The sequence below is a fragment of the Dipteris shenzhenensis genome, chromosome 27 (assembly GCF_047967505.1).
Source record: "Dipteris shenzhenensis isolate YYH24624 ecotype China chromosome 27, Dip_SZ_1.0, whole genome shotgun sequence".
Lineage (NCBI taxonomy): Eukaryota > Viridiplantae > Streptophyta > Polypodiopsida > Gleicheniales > Dipteridaceae > Dipteris > Dipteris shenzhenensis.
In genome coordinates this window covers 18,100,415-18,123,591 of record NC_141622.1, presented here as the reverse complement: position 1 = coordinate 18,123,591, position 23,177 = coordinate 18,100,415, and the positions used below count along the sequence as shown (strand labels likewise).

General features: G+C 40.4%; 1 protein-coding gene and 1 long non-coding RNA gene across 4 annotated transcripts in view; one reads left to right on the top strand and one right to left on the bottom strand.

The window, feature by feature from the left end:
- Positions 1-5,545, top strand: part of LOC147883970 (ABC transporter C family member 4-like) — a 60,528-nt gene extending 54,983 nt beyond the window's left edge. For both annotated transcript variants that reach the window (XM_087398387.1, XM_087398385.1), the window contains exon 12: positions 4,930-5,545. In XM_087398387.1, coding sequence (XP_087254513.1) covers positions 4,930-5,036 — 107 coding nt within the window. In that variant the 3' untranslated portion in view covers positions 5,037-5,545. The remainder of the gene's footprint in view (positions 1-4,929) is intronic.
- A 5,408-nt stretch (positions 5,546-10,953) lies between these two features.
- LOC147883969 (uncharacterized) lies at positions 10,954-12,646 on the bottom strand. Of its 2 annotated transcripts, XR_015543725.1 has the most exons (4): positions 12,472-12,646; positions 12,172-12,378; positions 11,564-11,924; positions 11,340-11,468 (listed from the first exon to the last, which is right to left on the bottom strand). It is a non-coding gene; the product is annotated as an uncharacterized LOC147883969 (long non-coding RNA). The 2 variants fall into 2 exon arrangements; XR_015543726.1 differs by lacking the exons at positions 11,340-11,468; positions 11,564-11,924 and adding an exon at positions 10,954-11,306 and having other exon boundaries at positions 12,245-12,378.
- Positions 12,647-23,177: the final 10,531 nt, after the last annotated feature.

Sequence of the window (23,177 nt, the reverse complement as noted above, 5' to 3'; positions counted from 1 at the left end):
AGAGTTCTCTGAAGGAATGATGGTATATTTGCGAATTCCCAAGGAATCCAAGAGCCTAAGTACTGGTTTGGCTCCGAAGTTACTGCGGTCCGTTCAAGGTCATTAAAAGAATTGGACCAGTTGCATATCGACTAGAATTGCCTCCTGATGTTAAAGTACATCCAGTCTTTCATGTCAGTAGACTGAAAGAAGTATTGGGTTCGGATGATCAACTTGTTTCTCCTCAAGAAATAATAGAAGTTACAGATTTGACTTTTATTCCACACGAGCCTGAGTTTATTCTTGAATTTCGTGAAAGATAGATTCGTAATAGAACTATCATGGAATACAAGATCAAGTGGAAGGATTGTGTTGAGGAGCATGCAACATGGGAGACATTACAGAACCTCCAGAGAACATTCCCGGGTTTTTTAGGGAACTAAGGAGTGCACGGATTGGTATCTGATGTATATGGGGTACACAAGACTAGCTCAGGTAGCCTGAGAGGCTTAGAGCTAGGCAGACTTGATTCTTGGGTTGAGTGGCAAGGGTACGAACCAGTTAGGGGTCTTCGCTGTTTTTGGCGCTTGGGGCCCGAGTCTATAAAAGGGGCCCAGAGGTTCAGTTCTCAGAGAGCCGATGGGAGCAAGTTTCGTTCCCATGTGCTAGGTCTGATCTTGGATTGAGTTGCGGACGCGCGCTTGCATCATAGCATAGCCCAAGGCCTAGTAGCAGATCCCAGGCTTCACAGTGCCACTTGGTGGTGTGGGACACCAGGCTGGTTTGGATCTGGTTGGGAGTTCGTACCAGTAGCTTAGCTCGTGGCTCAGAGGGGACATCTCCTGATTCGGGATCACATCCCGTAGATGTCATGGTTGGGTGGTGAGCAGCCTACTCAGTTTCCTCACGTTGTGTGTGTTCTTGTGTTTGCTTGCAGATCAGAGGTTCGAGGAGTGCCGGGGACTTGTCACTACTCTTAGATATTGGCTCTTCCCTTCCCTTTGGGTGAGACAAATCTGACCACAGGATTCGATTCCCAAAACTTTCGAAAGGTGGGGGAGAATCTATCCTCTCCCCCACCTTGTTTATGGACCACTTGTTTAAGCTGCATGGTTTGCCCTCTGACATAGTCAATGACAGGAACTCGAAGTTTACAAGTATTTTTTAGATACTTGTTTTTGAGAAGTTAGAAACTACTCTAAGTATGAGTTTCTCAGATCATACATAATCCGATGGCAGTACAGAGAAGGTCAACCAATTGGTTGAAGATATGCTTCGGGCATATGTTTCTAAGAGACAGTCTTCATGGGAAGATTATCTACCTATGATAGAATTTGCTTATAACAGTGCAAAGCATTCGAGCATTGGTTACAGTCCTTTTATGCTTATGTACGGGTTTCAACCTAAGTCGCCCGCTATGGTTGGGTTAAGGGAATCCAAAATGATGCTGCAAAGACCTTCTTGCTAGACATGCAGGAAATGTTATAGTTTGCCAAGGAGTCTATTAGAAGTGTCTAAGATCGGGACATATTTTATGCTAATAGATATCGTTCACCTAGAGAGTTCTCTGAAGGAACGATGGTATATTTGCGAATTCCCAAGGAATCTAAGAGCCTAAGTACTGGTTTTGCTTCGAAGTTATTCCCCAGATACTGTGGTATGTTCAAGGTCATTAAAAGAATTGGACCAGTTGCATATCGACTAGAATTGCCTCCTAATGTTAAAGTACATCCAGTCTTTCATGTCAGTAGACTGAAAGAAGTATTGGGTTCGGATGATTAACTTGTTTCTCCTCAAGAAATAATAGAAGTTACAGATTTGACTTTTATTCCACATGAGCCTGAGTGCATTCTTGAATTTCGTGAAAGACAGATTCGTAATAGAACTATCACGGAATACAAGATCAAGTGGAAGGATCGTGTTGAGGAGGATGCAACATGGGAGACATTACAGAATCTCCAGAGAACATTCCCGGGTTTTTTTGCGAACTCAGGAGTGCATGGATTGGTATCTGACGTGTACTGGGTGCACAAGACTAGCTCAAGTAGCCTGGGGAGGCTTAGAGCTAGGCAGACTTGATTCTCGAGTTAAGTGGCAAGGGTACGAACCAGTTAGGGATCTTCGCTATTTTTGGCGCTTGGGGCCCGAGTCTATAAAAGGGGCCCAGAGGTTCAGTTCTCAGAGAGCCGATGGGAGCAAGTTTCGTTCCCATGTGCTAGGTCTGATCCTGGATTGAGTCGTGGATGTGCGCCTGCATCATAGCGTAGCCCAAGGCCCAGCAACAGATCCTAGGCTTCACAGCGCCACTTGGTGGTATGGGACACCAGGCTGGTTTGGATCTGGTTGGGAGTTCGTGCCAGTAGCTCAGCTCGTGGCTCGGAGGGAACATCTCTTGATTCGGGATCAAATCCCGTAGATGTCATGGTTGGTGGTGAGCAGCTTGCTCAGTTTCCTCACGTTGTGTGTATTCTTGTGTTTGCTTGCAGATCAGAGGTTTCAAGAGTGCTGGGGACTTGTCATCACTCTTAGATATTGGCTCTTCCCTTCCCTTTGGGTGAGACAAATCTGACCACAGGGTTGTGGTTGTCATGAATATCTGAATCAAAGCTCTTGAAAAGCATGGCGAAATAGATTGGATACCGAATCGCAAAACTTTGGAAAGGTGGGGGAGAATCTATCCTCTCCTAGACACTTCTCCCTAAGGCCATAGGCCTCTCAATGTTAGAGAACCATGCCTCAAAGTGGCCCATCATCCCTCCTCCACTATATCTCCTTTTTTCTCTCTCTAGGCCTAAACATCCCCTAGCTGAATTAGCCCTAACCCTCACTAACTCGGCCCAAAGGCCTTCATTACAGGGTCACGGAGCTTAATGAGAGTTTGACGGCATCTCTTAGACAACCTCATTGGATCCAGTCCCAAGACAAAAATGAGTTTGAGAAAGAGCCCTTGATCTAGCCTCTAGACATTGGTGATGAAGAGGGTTGTATTTTGGGGCAACGCAAACATTGGGAGGGCACAATGGGATAATCATTCGGCAAAATCCCTTGGCAGCCTAAGGAGAGGCTGCTCACACACCTAAAAGGAGCCAAGAGTAGACCATTTATCCCAAACCCTTAAGCAATGAGCAGACTGGCTCTAGCTGGCGCCTCTGGTCATGGGAAGGAAGACCCTTGTGAGAGGTCTAGTGGGATTAAGGTGAGTGGCTTTGGTCATCCAGAGTAGGACACTCAAGTCAGGTAGCATAGGTGCCTTCTTCTCTTGCACCACCTCTTTTAGTAATGGAACCTAGGCTTGGACCTCCTCACGAAGCTTTTTTGGCTCGAGCATCAGGCACACATGGGTTCCTTACTAGGTTTTGGACCTACCTCTAAACTAGCCTCTTCCAAGGAAGATTTCCTATTTCTTCTGGTTAGTAGCTCATGAAGATTGTCTATGGGGCCTTGGTTGATGTAGATTAGGGTAGACGAGGTCTATCACTGCATTGAAAATCTTGAGAGAATATCTCATTGCCTATGGAGTTGTCCAACAGCTTAGAGGGTTTGGCAGTCCTAGGATTATGCCCAAGATGTGATGTACCTGACACGGCTGCACCAGGGACATGGCAGCTTGGTTGACAGAAGGACGGCATGATTTCGCCATCTAAATGGTCTCTCCAACCTATGGGATAGATTAGAAGGACTAAATGTCAAGTCAATGGACATTCAGAATTCTATCTAGGAAGCATCTACCAACATCATGACTTGGAATATTTGGGTAGCATGCTATAGTGTAGAGATGGAGGGGCAATAGATTTGGCCCACAACCACCCTCGGGAGGATAGAGAAGGGTCTAGGAAGATTGTCCAAAGGCGTGAGCTTTTTTGAAACAAATTGAGGAATTTGTTGGTTGTATAGTCCACCTTGGTTGTTGGCATTTCGGGATACTCTAGGCAAGGAGCTGGAATCTTGAGAAGCAAGTTGCAGAGCAACCAGCCCCCTTTTTGTTTCATCAAGTGTTCCATGGACTGCTGATTTTGTATCATTTTCTTAATTTTTATAATAGAAGGTTCTTTTCTTTGGGGGAAAAAAAGAGGACTACTAAACCAAATAGCTCAAGGCTGAGAGTAGTCTTTCTTTGATTGGAAAAGGGCGCAATGGAGGCAATGAATTGCTCACTCCTCCCAATTTTGGGTATTACTTTTAACAGGAGTAGACTTTGCTCCTCTTTGATCTTTAGTTGAAGGTTCAAGTGATGCACATGCTAGGACAATGGTGGGCCACACATGTCGTGATCTATGGTTTTATGAGGGAGTATGGCTGTGCATAAGCTCATGTTCTCATTGGACATGCCATGAATCGGGAGACTTCTGACCTCTATATTCAAGCCAGACTCAAATCAGTGGCGGCGTGGAACCACGTGTTGGTTGCTGAACCATATAGCTCAGGAGCTGGGAGTGATAGCCTATATGCCTCTAGCTTGCTACCTTACTAACTTGGACTCTGTCCTCCAAAATGAGAGGGCCGTGTAGAGTTGTTGAGGCAAGACAAGCGTAGTACTGCTTTCTCTCTACTCGAGCTAAGGGGATAGGTTGACATGCTTGTTGCTTTAGATCAAAATCCCTAGATCAACGGGGATACAACCCAACATTGCCTTGGATTAAAAGCCCCAAAGTCAACACAGATACAGCTTAATATCTGAGATGAGAGACGTACTCACAAGTGATCCTCGATCTGACTGCCTCTTTCTACAACCACTTGTTCAAGCATCAGCAGAGATGCCCACCATTATTTTGAGCCTCTCCATCAAATATTTCGGCCTATTCATGCAACATACAAATGGATGCATGCATATAACATCAGGTCATATGTAAAGTTTCCCAAGCTTCTTGCACACACGCTGCATACACATGCAGGCACACATTTGCATTACTTTGTTTGCCAGATGACCTCAGTTCTTATGTTTGGAAACAGGAAGAGTGAAAGAATTCAACAGTCCACGGAATTTGTTGAGCGATCCAAATTCATTATTCAGCGCTCTTGTACGCGAATATGCCACTCGTTCAGGGCGAGGGGATTAAAAGGTACTAAGTGAAACATGCAAGCAACACGAAGCGGATCTCCAAGCATGGGAGAAATAATTCTTTAGGCTGATGGGGAAAGTGTAATAGTGCCTCCTCAGTCGACGGCGGCAATCTATTAAAAGTGGGGACTGCAGTGCAGTGATCTTCTGCAAGCCCCATTCTACAGCATTTGGCAGAGTCTTGTGAAAGATATTTTTTAAGAAGTATATGCTTTATTGTATAGCAGGTTGGATCGGGGACCCCAGAATAAATATTTCATGGTTTATTATGCAGACAGAGTAGAGGATACTTTTTAAGAATGGGATTTTTTGTAAGGTTGAATAGTAGACAAAATGTTTCATGGTTTGTTGTTTTAAGATGAAACTACAAGAGGCCTTGCTAAAAGAATTGAAGTTTAAGGAGGAGGATTACGGTGACAAGATTTTCATGAGTTGTCTTCTTTGAAATAAGGTGGTTGTACCCCTTGTATTTGTTGAGTTTAATTGAGAGTTGATTTGATTGAAGAATTGTTCATACCATACAACATTTCGGTTCTAGATACTAGAGTGAGTTCAATTATTGGCTCAAAGAGAGTAGGATGTACAAGACTATCGTCATATAGAATCCATAAGGGTTTGAGATATACTTCTCTCCACAGTGCATATAGATCCTTTTATTGACAAGATACCATACATGTATTGGTTTTTGAAGAAATAAAAAATCCATAAAATAGCAAATAAATCACTCCAAAGACTACTAAGTGTTATTGAAATAGCCATCTATGCAAGATATTCATCACAAGTTTGCACTCCATGACACTCACGGATAAATTTTAAAAATAAACATGCATCTAGGTAATTTGTTGCTTGTTTATCATTATTGTGTAAACACATTATAAAATTTTGAATTGTTGCAGCTCAAAGCTCTTCAAATGTCATACTTTCTTGTGTCAAGTATCTCACTATGTCAAGCGGCAATCACCTGTGGTACTATTTCATTTATAACATTCTCATGATCACTGTAAAATGTAAACTACATGGGAAGGGGGGGCAAGAAAAAATGTTGTGTTAGTTCTTATTTCTCTTTATTGCAAAGTCTTAACACTACAATGGATTTATTGACAATTTCACCAACTAGGTATGCATCTGTGTTTTGTAGTAACTTTGCATTTATTTTATTTTCATTAGGATTAGTAACTAATGTCTAAATAATTCATAAAAGTCTCTATGTCTTCATTGGTTCTGATTTGAGCATTTTTAATCACACATATAGCAAGATGTCTATTGTCCAATGCATTGAGCATTTCAATTTTGACATTCTCATGATCACTATAAAATGTCAGCTACCTAGGGAGGGGGGGTAGGGAAAAATGGTTTGTTAGTTCTTATCTCTCTTTCTTCCAAAAGCTTAACACTACAGCAAAGCTACTGACAATTGAGCAATACGCCTATGCCATCAGCATCTTTCAAGAAAAGCTTGTGAATTTCTCAATTTCATGTGTCCCAGCATCTGTGCTTTGCAGCAACTCTAGAAATTTTAAATTTCCTTTAGGCTTAGTAAATAACAAGTCTAAAGAATGCACAAAAGTTTATTTCTTCATTGGTTCTGATTTGAGCACATCTACCTTCATTTGACAATTCTACTTAAATATTTAGGAACCTATGAGAGATAGCATAATCTTTTAACCCTTCAATATAGCTCTTTAGCTGGTCTCAGAGTTCATGCAAATCCTCTATTGTTGTACTCACTAAGTACCACACAGGAGGCTAAATCATTAAGATACTAGTAAGTATGCCATTCTTTCTCTTGGCATATAGAGATTTGGCATTGTCGAGCTTTTTACATACTCCATTTTGTACCAATAAATTCTTTGAACATGCTTTTCAAGGACTTGACTAGGCATATTATGACTTTTTCCAAAGTAGTCAAGGAAATCATCATAAGGATGAAGGCTTGGTCTCTTTGCATTCTCATATTTCCAAAGCGGCATTTAGCAATTCTCTCCTTCCAAGAGCTATAATAGGCTAATTCTTATGGGTTAGTCATAGCACCTACAATTATAAACAATAAATGTTTCCTTAATAGGCATAGAGATATAGCAGAATTGTTAGGGCACTATGACTTTGTCAAAGCACTAATGAGATTATTCTATACTGTAACTTAGAGCATTCAAGTTGAGTGTAACAAAACATGCAAAGGGAAAACATCAACAAACAATATTACAAATTATAGAAAATGCAAGGAAAGTAACCAAAGGATAACAAATGCTTGAAACTTTCTTTCTAAGCCTAACAACATGACAAAAGTGAAATGTGTACTCCCTAAGTACAAAATGGTTTGAACATTACAACAAAGGCTATATTTCAATCAATCTCCTTGATGGGCTGGATGCAACCACTAGGATGAATGTTTCTCAAAGAAAATAAGCAACATGCAATATCTAGAGACATCCACTGCTTAGGATCTACCCTAAGAATACACATCAAAATATATTTAGCTAGCTTAATGTTAGTTTCCCATTGGTCATGGCATGGAGAAGTTTCAAAGCAAGGTACATTGTTATCTATATAGTGACTAGACTTACAAAGCCTTGATAGTATCCAACCTAGAGAGAATATGTCTACTGCAATAGACCAAGGCCTTTTGGTCTTCCCATAGCCAATGGTTAGTAAGCTTCTCTATATCTGCCCCTGTCCTTTTGCTATACTCCATATTTGTTTTGTCCGAGTACCTAGGTGATAGGTTGGCCTTGGAAGTCTCTACACAACTTGCATGTCCCTAATCACAAATGCCAATCTGCACTTCCTTGTCAGAAGCATAGTCTAGTAGAACATTTCCACCATGCAAATCATTGTGGATCCATCCTTGCTCATGCAAGGCTTGTAAGCCCAAACAAAGAGCAAAAGAAAGTTCTAATATAGAAGCAACAATTTTCCTTATTCTATTGGAATACCCCATAGAACCCTTTGTGCAGCATCATCCATTGAAATATGGTGTGAATTTCCAATGTGGATCTCTTATTGACATAGTAAGCACCCATATCACTATACTGTTCTTTACTTGCATGTTTCCTCTTTCATGAAACTTGTTAGCTTTGCCTCCAACAAATTGCCGTTGAAAGCTTTTGCCAAAAAGTAGTTAGTCATATCTAAGCTTATAACTCCTTGTATCCTAGCTAAGAATGTTTGACCTTCATAACTAAAACCAATTTTCTTGTCGAGAAGCACTTTGTATTTGTCCTACTATAACCAAGCAACTTAGCTACTTGTTAAGAACCTTGTATTAGCAAAGTTTGCACGTGGAGTGGGCTCAACAGTGCTTATGTACTCGTAGCTATGCTTGAATGATGCTCAAGCTCCCTCATGTCAAGCTTCTTATTAGCTAATGCACTCACCTTTGAATGCATCACACGTGCGTCCCATTTTATCCACATCCCATCCGAAATCAATTGCTTCTCACTTGGAAATATGATGTTGTTAGTGCAATTTGCACAAAGCTTAATATTTCCTATGATTGTTGTAATTCACTTACGTAACTTAGCTGACCTAGCCTTAATTGCTATGTCCTTTAGCTGAAAATGTATAGCTAACACATCTTTTCTTTTTCTCATTCTTTGCACAAAGCCTTGCTTGAAAGCATCCAGGGTAGTGTCATCTAGCTCAAGCTTACTCAAGCTTATAAATCATTCTATCATCCATGTCGGAGACAATTAAGATCACTTCCCTTTGCACATGAATGAATAGTTCTTCCATCCCTTCATGTTATTTTTAGCATCTATAGCCACACATGCATTACAAAACGTATGTAAAAGACTTAGGAAAATCCTAAACAATGCCAAGAAACAACTCAATCAAATTAGGACCATACATAAAAGGATTACTTTTATTGATTTGTTGTCTATCTTCTAAGTTAAAAAACAAGCATTTACAATATAGCATAGCATAGACACCGTAAGAAGCAATGATAAAAATAATTGCAAGCACGTGGAAACTATACAAATCCAGCTCATAATTACAGAACACACTTAATCAGCCTAAGAAAATTCCAAACAATACCTACTAGTGAATTAATCCAAACATGCTTGCAAATTTAAGCCAAAGCAATAATGCAATACATAAGCATATGCATTTTTGCTACAAAAGTCAACATCAAGCACTATTAGTATTTGTAACTATTTCTCAGAGTCCCAAAATTTTCTTGTTTGAAATCTTAACCTTTTTCTTAGGCACATGTGGCACAAGCTCATTCTAAGCATTCAGAATAGCCAGTGCTCCCCACCTTGCATATTTATCACTAATATCTATTGTCTTCACAACACCAAGGTGGCACGTAGAGTTCATGTCATGAGTCAAAAAATAACAATTAGTATCTTTAAACTCATAGAGTATTAATAACTTGTCATCATGATACTACTTCTAAGTCATTGGAGCTTCCTAGGGAAGAGTTCATGTCATGAGTCAAAAAATTAACACTAAGTCATTCTCTTTAAACTTAGGGTGTATTGCTTGTCATCATGGTACTAATTCTATTACTTTTTTTGAGCTAAAGAGCTTAGGTACTCTCATCCTTGATGATCATCTACAAATGGTACTTGATAGATCCTTTGCTTTATTACTTTAGATTACCCTCAATTATGTTTCAAGGTTGTTCTTAGTGTAGGTACTTCTATTTTAAGAGGTAGAATGCTGATCTAGGGATGATACTTGATAGATATTTTGCTTGATTGCTTTAGATTTCCCTAGATTATGCTCCAAGGTTGTTCTTAGTGTAGGTACTTCTATTTCAAGAGGCCAAATAGAGTCTTTGCTTGATCACTTTAAATTGACACCTCTTCGAATTGCAAAGACTTTAGTAACTAAGGTAGCATCATTCTTTGTTATCGATGACCACTCAAGACATGTTCAATTATTTTGAGACTCATGTAATATTTCAAGCCTTGATGATTTGACGAGCAATATTTGTCAACATAGAGAGCAGAAAGGAGAATGGATCCCCACATGCAAACAATTGCAAATAGCTTAGATAAGGATGCATGTGTTAAGGTATCCACCTATTGAAGTTATGTTTCCAAGAGGTACCCTTTGAGCTTCGGCCTATCTTATAAGGCATAAAATACAATGGAGTTTATTGAGGCTCTCAACATGATAAAAATTGAGAATTAAAAAGAGGGAACATGACAGACATAAAATTTTTAAAAAGGAAAAATATGCTCTAAAGAGGTCAATATGTATATGTTTTGTGAAGATTCAACATGTTTTTTGTCTCTACTTTAGTCACTCTTGACAGAAGATGCCCATCAAGATTGAGAGAAGCAAGGAGAAGGAATTCCCACATGCAATGAGATAGAGCTTAAAAGCTTGAATACAAATTTATGCATTAAGGCTTTCACGTATTGTATTAATGTTCCTAGGGGTAAAATTTTTAGGCGAGTAGACCCAGGTGAGTGGCCACAGTTTAGGCGAGCAGATTGACATGATTGCAAAAATGAAGTCATAGCTCATTCAATGGTCTACAACTTCCTAGTTCACTTCACATATCATGATTCCTCACACATCATCTGATATCTATGTTTAAAAATTGATATCTATTCTCTTTTTCCTAATGGAATGAAACAAACGGTGAAAACCACACACCATAGAGATAAAATGAAACGTATCTCTCTCTCTAGGTCTCTAATTGACATGATTCCAAAAACAAAGTCATAGCTCATTCAATAGTCTACAACTTCCTAGTTCACTTCATAACTCTATTCCTCACACATCATCTGATATCTATGCTTAAAAATTGATATCTACTCTCTTTTTCCTAATGGATGTAACAAGTAGTGAAAAACACAAACCATAGAGATAAAATGAAATATTTGTTCAAAGCAATGGTCCACAAAATTCAAACAAATTTAAGTTCAAATACATAAACATCTGTTCAAAGCCCTAGAGCACAAAATGTATATTGTCGTCACAAAATAGGAAAATCTCATTCCCCTTTCTTGGCATCTGGATGCCTGCGCTCTAAGGGCTTCAAGTAAACAGTCACCATGTCATCATCTTTCTCAAGAGAGACAATGTTTGCCTAGCTCTGCACATGCACGTGCAATGTTCCCTGTGCCTGCAAATGCATCCACAACCACGTCCCCCTCCTATGTGAATGTGTGCAAGAGAAACCTGGAAACAAGATCCTCAATTGTTAACAAACCAACCATACACAAAGACTGAAAAAAGCATTTGCAAATTAAAATCACCTGGTCAATCCAAGTTGTCTCTCCGCACCACCTTGCATGAACTTGCATCCCTCTTGTGTGCCTTTGAAGGTGTGGATTTTCATCTCCCTTATCTAGTTTGACTGGCTAACATATATGTCATTGCCAAGGCTCTTCTCTGCCAAGGATTTATTGTAGTACGTGGGGATCTTACATCTACAACGCCGCCACATACCCAAGACTAGCCAGGTCATCTGTAACCATGAAAACTTAAACAAGTCAAAATTTTGCAAATTTGTGTGTAAACATATTTGAAACTGTACTACCATTTAAATGAGATTTCACGTACCATCTCCTTGGGATTCTCTTGCTTGTAGCCGCAGTCAAGGTATACCATCATCGTGCAAACTAGCTCAAATCCATTATCCATTGCCCCCAACTAAACATAACACATATGTTCTAGCAAGCAAGTACTGATGAGCCACCCCCCATCTTTGACTATATGGTTTGCAAATGCTGGAATAGCCTCCACAAGACCCATATTTAACCAGTTCCACTCTAGAACCTCCTTTTTAGAGATGTGCTCAACCAAAGATGATGTAGGAAAATCTGTCCACATCATGCTTGCAACTGCCTTTGTTTCTTTCTCTTTAATTGTGATTGATGGAGGGGTCAGCAACTTACTCAAATTCATTACTTTCACATGAGACCTAAAGAATAGAGACATTCACATCAATAATCACATTCATACCATTTTGATTAAAATACACCTGCAAACTATTGAATACATACTAGTGCCGCTTTTTATCCACTAGTGATAAGTGCACATCCAGCCAGTCAACTCTCACTACCCTATGGTAGACAGCCTCCTCTGCAGCCAGCAGAAAACACAATGTCAATCAAGTACTTGCAATGCCATCTACGAACATAATATTGGAGGCCCCTTTGTTCCCTTACCATCTCCCCTCTCTGATTCTGTGTCATCAAATCTATTGTCCCCCTCATCTTCTTGACTACCCCTTCCTTCAACAACAGTACCAAATTGCAACACCCTGCTTGCCTGCGATGCTCTCCCATCATTCCTTCTCTTGGTACGTAGCTCCTTGGTAGTGGAACCAATGTCCCTTGTCCTCTTGTCAGGCGCTTTTCTCCACATGACAAATTCTAAACCATGCATAAAAACAATGTTCATTCCAATGCATTCCTTGAAATATGAATGCCACACTCAAGCAATGAACTGAGAGGAACACTTATTACCTTTGCATAGCTCCTTCTCTGATTCGGGAACCTTGTTGAGAGGATAATCCAACCACCAGGGGCATCTCTGCATCTCCCACTCTTACAACCCACTAGGGCGCTGCGAGCATGTGTCAGGAAACATGCATAGTGGCCCTTTCATTATCAACCAATCATGGCAATCCACTGGCATCTCATTTAGGCAAGTACAGTACAATCACTATACATCAGAGCCCACTAAACATTATCCTCGATAGTACAATCATTCAAAGGGCTTTCTCACTACCAACACAAGGTTCCAAATACCCTAAACGGCCTACTGATGCAAAGTTTCTCGAAGTACAGTCTCTCCTCACCAAGGGCACATTGTTCCATAGGGATGGCATATTGCTTCGCACAATCCTTAACCATTTCCTCAAGGAAGCAGCACAATTCCTATCCACAAACCTGGGGGTTAAGTGTGGCAAGAATCGATCCCTTCCACTCCACACATTTGTTTTGCTAAGTAGGAAGCTAAAACAAGACTGGGTCTAGCACTTAGTCATCTTCTCTACAAAGAAACTAGATGGTTCTTCAGGCCAAAAATGTAAAATTCCACACTTATTGGCTATAATCATCAAAAAAGAACTACAAGAAAGAGGAACGACTCTGCCCTAGTCACCAAAACCAATTGAGGAGTTGGACATACCCTTCTCACCAGTATGGGAGCTGTCACCAACTTCTCCTACTATCACATTGATAAGTGCAGATGCCTTAGAAGAAATACCTATTCTAGAGGTCGGGATTGAGGAATTGCCCCATGAGATGCTACAGCTCGGTGCACAACTACAACCAATATATCTCCAACAACAGTAGCTACTAGAACCTAAGGAAAGATAAGCACCAAAGCCCGAAGCTACATCATCATCACTAGAATTTCCCATCGATGCCATGCCAGTCGATGAGCCACAAGGGGACCTAGTGCCAGATCAACAGTATGACTATTGTACACAAGGGATTGAAGTACCATTGGAACAACCTCCCCCAAGTACTATAGAATCATCAGGATGGCTACATGGGCACCACTTGTATAAGCAATATCGCCAGACCTCATCACCGTCTGTCATTCTCCAACATCAAGCTAGCCAAATGATCCAAATGTCAGAACTATTCCCTAGCTTAGCCAAGGAAGAATATGCAAGAGAATTGGACAGATAGACTGCAACAGAAATCGAAGATCAATTCCAGGCAATCACCATAGAGGTCAAGGCACTTTGGGTGCAGATAGATGAGAAGTGAACCAAGCTCTCCAAGCTCAAGAGACGGCAGTGAGGGATGTGACCTCCAACCTCCACCAAAGTCAAACACAACTGATAGCAATAGTATAATCAGCGGCAATCCTATAGACCTACTATAACTCCTTGACATCCGCACATGCTCAACAGATGGAGGTAGTGGCACAAGCTCGACTCACTCTAATTCACAAAGAAGAAGAGCTCAAGGATTGCAAAGACAATCTTGAAGACATGAAACAATCTTTGGTAGTACGTGCCTTCAGCATTGATGAGCTTACAAGGGAATGCAGAATCTTAAAAGACCAACTCCGCTCAAGAGGCCAGCACAAGTCTTGGACCAATGGTCCAATACCACTGAAGACATTCCTCAATAGGCAAAGGTCACCTTGCAAATGAGAAAGCTTAAGGAGGCATATACAACCATCTACCATCAATACAAAGAAAAAATGAATGGGATGCACTCCCAAAAGATAATCATCTCCAATCTTGAACTCCAATTGCTAGTGCACAACAATGAGGCATTGGAAGACAACACGAATAAAGCCTCACTACAATGCACAACTGTGGTATACCAAGAGCTCCTCTATATTCTGCCTCAGACAAAGACAAAGAAATAGTTGGTTGTTTGTTTGACAAACATGATATAACACCTTGGGCGAGGAAAAATATATATCCATGTGTTGATCTCCTGGTCTCATGGCATAGTCACTGTCACAATATCCATGCAACCTTAGATGACTTCCTCTAGATTCTATCCCAAATTGTCTTGTAGCTCTGATGTATCTCAAGGCTCTTTTGGTTGCATTCCGTGAGACTGTTTTGGATTTGCCATAAACCATGCAATTAAGCTTACTGCATAACAAATAAGAGATATATAAGAGATCTGATGAGCTACTGACCTGTCATTGATAGTAGGCTTTTCTAAATCCTTAGTAAGTTTCAAACTTTGTTCCATGGGAGTGGCTACAATCTTGCAATCTACCATATGAAACTTCTTCAGGAGACTATCGACATTTTTGAGCTGACTCATGAAGGTGTTGTCTAAATCTCTTCAAAACTCAATTCCCAGACAATAGTGCATAAGTCTAAGATCTTTCATGCCAAACTTTGCAGATAAGTCTTGTTTCACTTTCTTGATGAAGCTATCCTTGCTTCCGATCACAATCAGATCATCTACGTACAAAAGTGCAATAGTGATGTCTTCCCCTTGAACTTTGTAGTAGAGAGTATGATCTACATTAGATTTCATGTATCCTAGATCAGCAAATACTTGTCAATTCTACTGTACCAACTTTTGGGTGCTTGCTTTAAGCCGTAGAGACTTTTCTTGAGATGGCAAGCCTGATTCTCTTTTCCTGGTTCAACATAACCTATTGGTTGTTGCATGTAGGCATCCTTGTCTAGATAACCATTGAGAAACGCATTCTTGACATCGAGTTGGTACACATTCCATTTGCTGAGTGCCGAGAGTGATATCAAGAACCATATGGAATCCATATTTGCTACTAGAGCATAAGTCTCATCATAATCTTGACCATATTTTTATGCAAATCCTTTTGCAACTAGTCTAGCTTTGTATCTTCCAATGTTTCCATCTAGATTGTACTTAACTTTGTATACCCATTTGTTTGTTATGGCCTTCTTTCCTAGTGGAAGGTTGCATAATTCCCAAGTACTATTCTTGTACAAAGATTCTATTTCTTCATTCATAGCAGTTTGCCATTCTGGCTTGTCAACTATGTCTTCGAAGTACACTGGCTCTTCTGTAGCCATGATGGTAGTCATAAGAGCATAGTTGGTGGTTTCAACCTGAATTGCTTTGCCTTTCTAGTCATATGTCAATCTGGTTGGTGGTCTTCTTTCCCTAGTAGACCATCTGAGTTGCTATGGTTCTTCTTAAGGTGCTTCTTGCAACTCTTACTATGTAATCGGTGCATCTATCTCCTATGTATTTGAGGTTTTCCATTCTGATTCCTTATCAAAGATTACAACTCTAGAGATAATGACCTTCTGGTTGATGGGATCATACAACTTGTATGCTTTGCTTTCTTCACTATAGCCAACCATGATGCATTTGCATGACTTTGCATCTAATTTCCTGCGATGATCATCATGTATGTGGGCATATTGTATGTAATCAAATATGCGAAGATGCCCAATGCATGGCTTATGTCCAATGAATGCTTCATAAGGTGTCATGCCCTATATCGGTTCAGTCAAAAGCCGATTAAGAAAGTAGTTTGCAGTGGCTACTGCTTATGCCCAATACTCATTCGAAAGGTGCTTGTCACTAATAAGCATTGCTCTAACACTGTCTACTAAAGTACCATTCTTTCTTTCACCTCTTACATTTTTCTGAGGAGTATATGCACATGTGAATTGTCTTTTAATGCCATGAATTTGGTAAAAGTTCATGAATGTTGAAAACATGTATTCATCTCCTCTATCTGATCTCATGACTTTGATCTTTAAGCATGTTTGGTTTCTACCATGGCTTTGAATTCTTGAAATGTGGAAAAGACTTCAGATTTCTCTTTTAGAAAGTAGACCCAACAATATCTGTTGATGCTATGGGTCTGGACATAACCCCATACATCTATATGTATCAAATAAAGAATACCTCTAGCTCAACAAGTGCTTCTGCCAAAATTGGTTTGCTTTTGCTTACCAAAGCAACATGCTTTGCAAACTTTTCCAAGAAACTGAAGCTTTGGAATTCCAATTGCCATACTCTAATTTATGAGCTCTATCAAGCTTTTGAAATTGACATGTCTATATATCTTGTGCCATTTTGCAGTGGAAAGTGGCATTTGTTGCAGCTGAGTTGACATGGCATGCAAATCTGGTACTGAGGCTTTTCCTACTAGCTGATATCCTCTAGATTTTTCTCTGATAGTGCATTCATCTCCATCAAAGATGACTTGGTAGTTGTGTTCTGTCATTTGACCTACTGACAAGAGGTTCTTGTTGAGCTTCAGAACATAGAGTACATCTTTTCCAATCCTTTCGTACTAGTGAAATTTTTCATAGGGACAATGCCTTTCCCTTGAACTCGATTCGATGTATTATTTGCCATGTAGATGACATTCTTCAAACCTTCTAATGAGTTCATCTCTGTGAAACATTCCTAATTTTTTGTCATATGAGATGATGCACCGTTGTTGATGTATCAAGGATCTTGATCTACTTGATCAATGTGATAGCTGAAATCCTCTTTTGAATTGCAATCTATGTCAAGATAGACTGTATCAGTCTTTTGCATTTCCTCATTAACAAACAATAAACATGTTCTCAAGCTGATTTGGCATAATGGCTATGACTAGAATGTCCACCACATTGATTTCCTCTTCCTTGGAAATTCCCTTGATTGTTGCTATATTGATCGCCTTGGTCATACTGATTCTTGCGGCAATCTCTTTGATAGTGTTCAAACTTATGACAGTAGTTGCACTAAATGTTTGAGACGTTGGTGGATGCATTACCTCGTTCTTGAAATCTTCCTTGATTGGAATGATTTCCTTTTTGCCAATGTTGCTGAGGATGATGCTGATGCTGACTTTGTTGATGACTTTGTTGCTAATGATGACCACTTCACTGGAATGATCTACCTCTGCCTCTACTTCTACCTAAAGTTGTGAATGCTTCATCATTGGAATCACCTTTACATCTGTGAATGGCTTGAGTTATGAGTTCTTTATCAAGTAAAACTGATTGGATCTCTTCCAATGTCAAAATTTGTTGTTGAATAACAATACTCTGGACTAGATTCTCGTATCCCTCTCCTAGTCCATCCAGGATGACTTGAACCATTTTTGCTGGATTCATTGTCTCTCCTACTATTGTAAGTTGATTATTGTAATCTTTGATCTTGAGTACGTAAGCATGACTGGTTTCATTGCTATGGCAAAATCTCTCGTTTATGTGGTTTCTCAGTGTTTAGTTACCTGGAAGTGTTCTTGGACTCATAGAGAGCTACGAACATATCCCATGCTTCCTTCAATGTCTTGACTGTGTTGAGTTGTCCTAGCATGACATCTTGCACATTCTACTTAACCAGATGATATGCATACTTGCATCTCTTGTCCCATTCTGCCTGTGCTCAGGCAATGGCAGGATCTACTACAAGTGCAAAAACTATGGGTGTAGTTGGAGATCCCCCTGCTGGTGCTATGACAATAGGTGGAGTAGAGCTACCGTTGGTTGGATCATCTAATGGTCTAGTTGTAGATCCACTGACATACTCCCATTTGTCCTAAAGTACAAGAATGATCTCCATTTGGTATTTCCATGTGTTGTAATTGGAGCTGTCTAACTTAGTAGATGCCTCTAGATTAAGGTTGCTAGTCGTAGACATGGTGCAAGAAATGTATTCAAAGTGTCTATGAAATCACTGTCTGAATCAACTGCAAAACACTGAATGTATCAAGTGAAATATGAAATGTTGGTGAAGATAGAACTGCTATATATAATCCAATCTGTTACACGGCTCATGGAAAATGATGCTAGGAATAGCCAAGAGGCTTTATAAGGCTTGAAATGATGTGCACAATGGTTGAAAATAGCCAAATAGGCTTTACAATGATGGCGTGTGTGTGGGAAATCAAATCATGTGCTATCTACCCCACTGATCAGTTGATCAATACCTCTGAACATTCTAAAGTTTGCTCACTAAAATGTGGAACATCAGGTTTTAGGTAATGTGATGATGTGAAACTGCATGTGAGCACTGGGACTGACTCTGAGTAGGAACTATTTAGGAATTTTTTGGCATGGCTTCAATTGGCTGCTTTGAAGTTCTCTCCACTATGGATGATCTAATATACTTTCAGCTAGATCTAGACCACCTATCGAGCGATGAAAAAGAAGCAAATAATTCCTTTTCTTTGTTAATCTTAGGTGCTAGGTCAAATGCATCGATGTAGAGGCTAATGTGCATGAAGGAAGTGGATTTGTCTTTGAGGCTCAAAAGTGTGTGAAACTTGCAGCAAAATGTGCACGTGATGTAATGACCACGTAGAGCACAAAAAATCAAGCGATTTTCCTATTTGGAGTGCCCTCAAATTCTTCCTAGATCAAGTAATATGGCTTGATCTAGGTGGAGGGACAGAAAGGGTGCAAATGTGCTCAATGAAATGATGTGGCACTCAGGGGGTCACATTAGAAACTATGTCTAGCAAAGGATGTGCCAATGGGGCACTGTGCTAAGGTTGACACTTGTGTGCACATGAAGTGCCTGTGGAGCACTGTGTGTGTTTGGCAAGAGGTAAGAGTACCTAACAGGGATTGCCACATGGCAATGATGAGCTAGTAGTGTGATGTTGTAGTTTAACTTTGACTATTGATGTGGCAGTATGACATGGCCTACTAATTTCAGCCTAGTGATGTGGATGCTGATTGTACCTATTGAGGTGGTAGGTGATGTGACGCGGATGATGTGGCTGCTAGGTTGGAGTGCTAACGTGGCACTGTCGGGGTGATAAAGTGTCAGGCGTGATGTGGCCAAGGAAAAGGTTGACATGGCACCTGTGTGGATAAGTGCCACATGTCAATTTCTTTACCAACCCTTATTTTGTGGTCACCTTGGTGATAAGGTCTGCAGGAATCTTTAAGATTCCATTGACATCTGGATTGGATGTGGATGCTGCCACTACCACCACTCTATCCTCCTCCTCCTTGGTTAGCCAAACCTCTCTCAAGCAGAGCAATGAGCTCGTTCACAAGGCCGTTGAAGCTTCTCGCTAAAGGTGGTCGATGAGCTATGCGATTGAAGGGCTGCATGTTGCATAGGATTGGGGAGTCAAAGTCGTTGTGGATGCATTGCAGTGGAGCTTAGCGGCTTGCAGAGAAGTCCATCTTGAGCATATGTTCACCTGTCTTATGAGTTTTGTGTTGTGGCGATGTAGCAAATGCTGTAGTAGACACTAGAGTAGTTGCAAGCAAGCTGATGGGAGGTGATGAAGGCTATATGGTGCTATAGGTAGACAGAGCTACATGTGTTGACCCTACTTCAATATCTAGAGCTACTACTAGGATCTTGGTGGTTGACGTGCTCTGTGTTACTTAAGCTTGTGACTTGGAGGCTGTAGCCTAGAGTATGATGGCATTTGAAGGCCGTTGCATGTGAATTGATTCAGTGAGAGGCATTGTTGTCGTGAGTCATAGGACCTTAAAGCAGCCAAGCAGAGGAGCTTGGCCCAATTGGAGAACTTGCATTGCAGGCGGTTGGACTCAGTCAATGGAGGCTAGCATTGGAGGTGCCTGTGTGTGTGGAGTAGTATGCAGCGTAAAGGTCATTTGGAGCTTTAGCTGATGAAAGCTCATCTTCACCATTTGGAGAGGCAGCTAAGTCACCTTCATCTGCTAGAGCTACATGGGCTTAAGGTGATGGAGAGGTGGCTATTTGCTATAGATGGGTTGCATGTTGTAGCTCATTAAAGAGGCCTTTGAAGAAGCCTTTGGATAAGTGTCTCATTTGGAGAGCCTCCCGTGAGCATTACTGCCTTGCCGTTCATTGTTTGGAGTCACCTTGGAGTCAAGTGAGCTTACAACCACTGCTAGCTATATAGTCACCTTACAGTCAGGTGAGCTTACAACTTTGGCACCCTGCATGTGCTATAGGCAGCTATTGGAGAGGGAGATGGAGCCTGTAGCATCGCCAACTGTAGAAGCGATGGATGAGGGGGCCATTGAAAGGCATTAAAGGAGCCTTGTATGTCATTTAGAGCCTTTGCATGATGGTCTACAGGCTGCCTTCAAGCTTGCAATCATAGGAGTCTTGTTGTCGAGGGAGCTAAGATGCCTTACTTGTTTCTAGTTGTGGCTACTTGCATGAGTCTTAGTTTGCTAGAGTACTAAGTTTTGCTTGGCATTGTTATAGAGTAGAGACTTGGCTACAAGGCAGATATCAATGAACTATCTCTCTCTCTAAGGAGAAATCTCTATTGCTCTCTCAATTCAAAAATCTCACAAGGAATGGAGCCTCTCTCACATATGAATCCCTCTCTTGAAATGAATAAACCAATGACTGAAGATTTTTTTAGATGGTCAGAATTCTATTGAGTAAATGGAAATTCTCTCAGCAGAAGAGAATCCTCACAATCACTCAAGAACACTCTCGATCTCTTGATCACTCTCACTGTCTCAAGAATCGCAATGCCTCAGCAAAAGGCAAGGGAGCACTGATACCATGACAAAATATGAAGAGGGGAGAGGAGAAGAGTGGAGATGAGGAGAGAGGGCACAGCTAGAGAGCACACCACAAATTAGTAGTTAACTATACACTAGATTTAGTTGAAAATGTAGAATATATACAAACCCTTTTAGGGTTAGGGCTAGGCATCTAACCCTTTCCTTTATAGCACTCTATATGTGTTGGTCCTATGCACATATGATCACATGATGTTGAGCTGATCGCTCAATATAGTCATCCATCCATTTTGATACCCAAAGTACCCTTGCAGTCTTGAGAGAGGCATACTCTAAAGCTACTGAAGAATTTCAAGAGGTGCAATTATGGTTAGTGGAATCAGATAGACTTGTTGTTGCTAGTAGTGAGAACCAAGTGGAGGAGTTGAAGGAGAATGGCGGCACTCTCAAAATGAGGTAAGATTTTATCAAGAAGCAACTTGCTCATGTATAAGGTGGGACAGTGATATTGATAGACACAATAGTTAAACCAAAGGAATATCCTCTTACAATGCACCAAGGTCATACGTACACACTCTGCCATGCACACATTATAGATGAGTGCTAGATCCCATGGCCCCAATGTGGCCACCCTTTGCATCTGTTTTGTTTTGGGGTATTTGTGCATGTGAGCTCTGTATGTAGAGATTGCCATATGCCAATGCTGAAGACATGGGGAGATCAACTGTGCTTGCCTACTAGAACTATCTATCCAGAGAGAGCAGAAGGTGCACATGCATTAAACATACAAAGAACGTCTCCCTTTGATGAAGGGAAGATACAACCCCTTGATGGATAGAAGAAGAAGCACCTATTTGATGAAGGGAAGCTATGGCCCCCTAATGAAGGAAGAAGAAGCCTATCGATGAAGGGAAGAACCCATTAGCAAAGAGAAGAGACCCTTGTTTGATGAAGGGAAGATACATCCCCCTAATGAAAGGAAGAAGAAGCCCATTGATGAAGGGAAGAACCATCAGCAAACAAGCAACACTTGTTTTATGAAGTGAAGATACAATCCCTTGATGATGAAAGGAAGAAGAAACCCCTGAAGGAAGAAGAAGCCCATTGATGAAGGGTCCTTTCCATCAGCTCGTCATTCTGATGGTTTTATAGTAGTTTTTGAGATACATGTTTTATTTTTTATTATTTTTAGTGAAACCACTCCGCCAAAGTTCTTGTATTTTATAGATATCATTGACCACTTTTAAGCACTTTTGGGCACAATAGATCTATGTTATTGGATAAGCATAACAACAACTAGTGTAGTGGTTTTAGGATTAACTTAAACATTAATTTAAACATGTTGTGCCAACGACTGGGCTAGTCTTAAACATTAATTTTAAACACGTTGTTTGACCAATATTAATAGTCTTTTAGCACTATTTGACCACAATAAGTCTATGATTTACTAGATAAGAATAATGCAACTAGTGCCTTGGTTTTAGGATTAACTTAACCATTAATTTTAAACACATTCCAACCATTGGGATGGACTTAAACATTAATTTTAAACATGTTGCTTCAACCACCAGGATGGCTTTAAAACCTTAATTTTTAATAGTAATTAAACTATAACAAGTTCCAACCACTGGCTGGTGGAGCATGAGGCTAACCTTGAACATTAATTTTGTAGCAAATGCTATTTTGGATTGCTCGTTAGGAGTAATTTTCACTTGGTTATAACCACTAAAGCCATCCAAGAAGCTATATATCTCCTATCTAACCACCTACATTGTTTCTGTTAGGGGTAAGGGATAGTGATCTCGGATTGTGGTGGCATTCACATTCTTTAAGGTAACACATATTCTTAGCTTCTTGTTTCATTTAGGCATGATGAAAATGGGTGAAACACAATCAGTGTGCTTTATATCATAGATGAATCTTGCATCTAAGAGTTTTTCTAGTTTTCATAAACCATGATGCCATATTTTGGATTTGTTCTATATGGTCCACATACCTTAGGGTGTGTACCTTGCCTAATAAGTATCATGTGTACAAGTACTTCTAGTGAAATTTCCTTCATTTCCTTGTATGACAATGTTAAGCAGTCTCGATATTCCATTAGAAGTGATTTTATCTTTGTTTCATCTTCTTGTGTGAGTTGTTTCCCAATGAATACCAGTTTCTCTTCTTCCCCTTCAAGGTGAGTTTTATTATTCTAGTTTTAGCCGATCCCTCATAGATTGGAGTCTCTCCAATGTTATCAACTTCTTGCACTTCAAATTCTCATATTGGTCTTGGCATTGCTATGGGGACACTACCACTGGT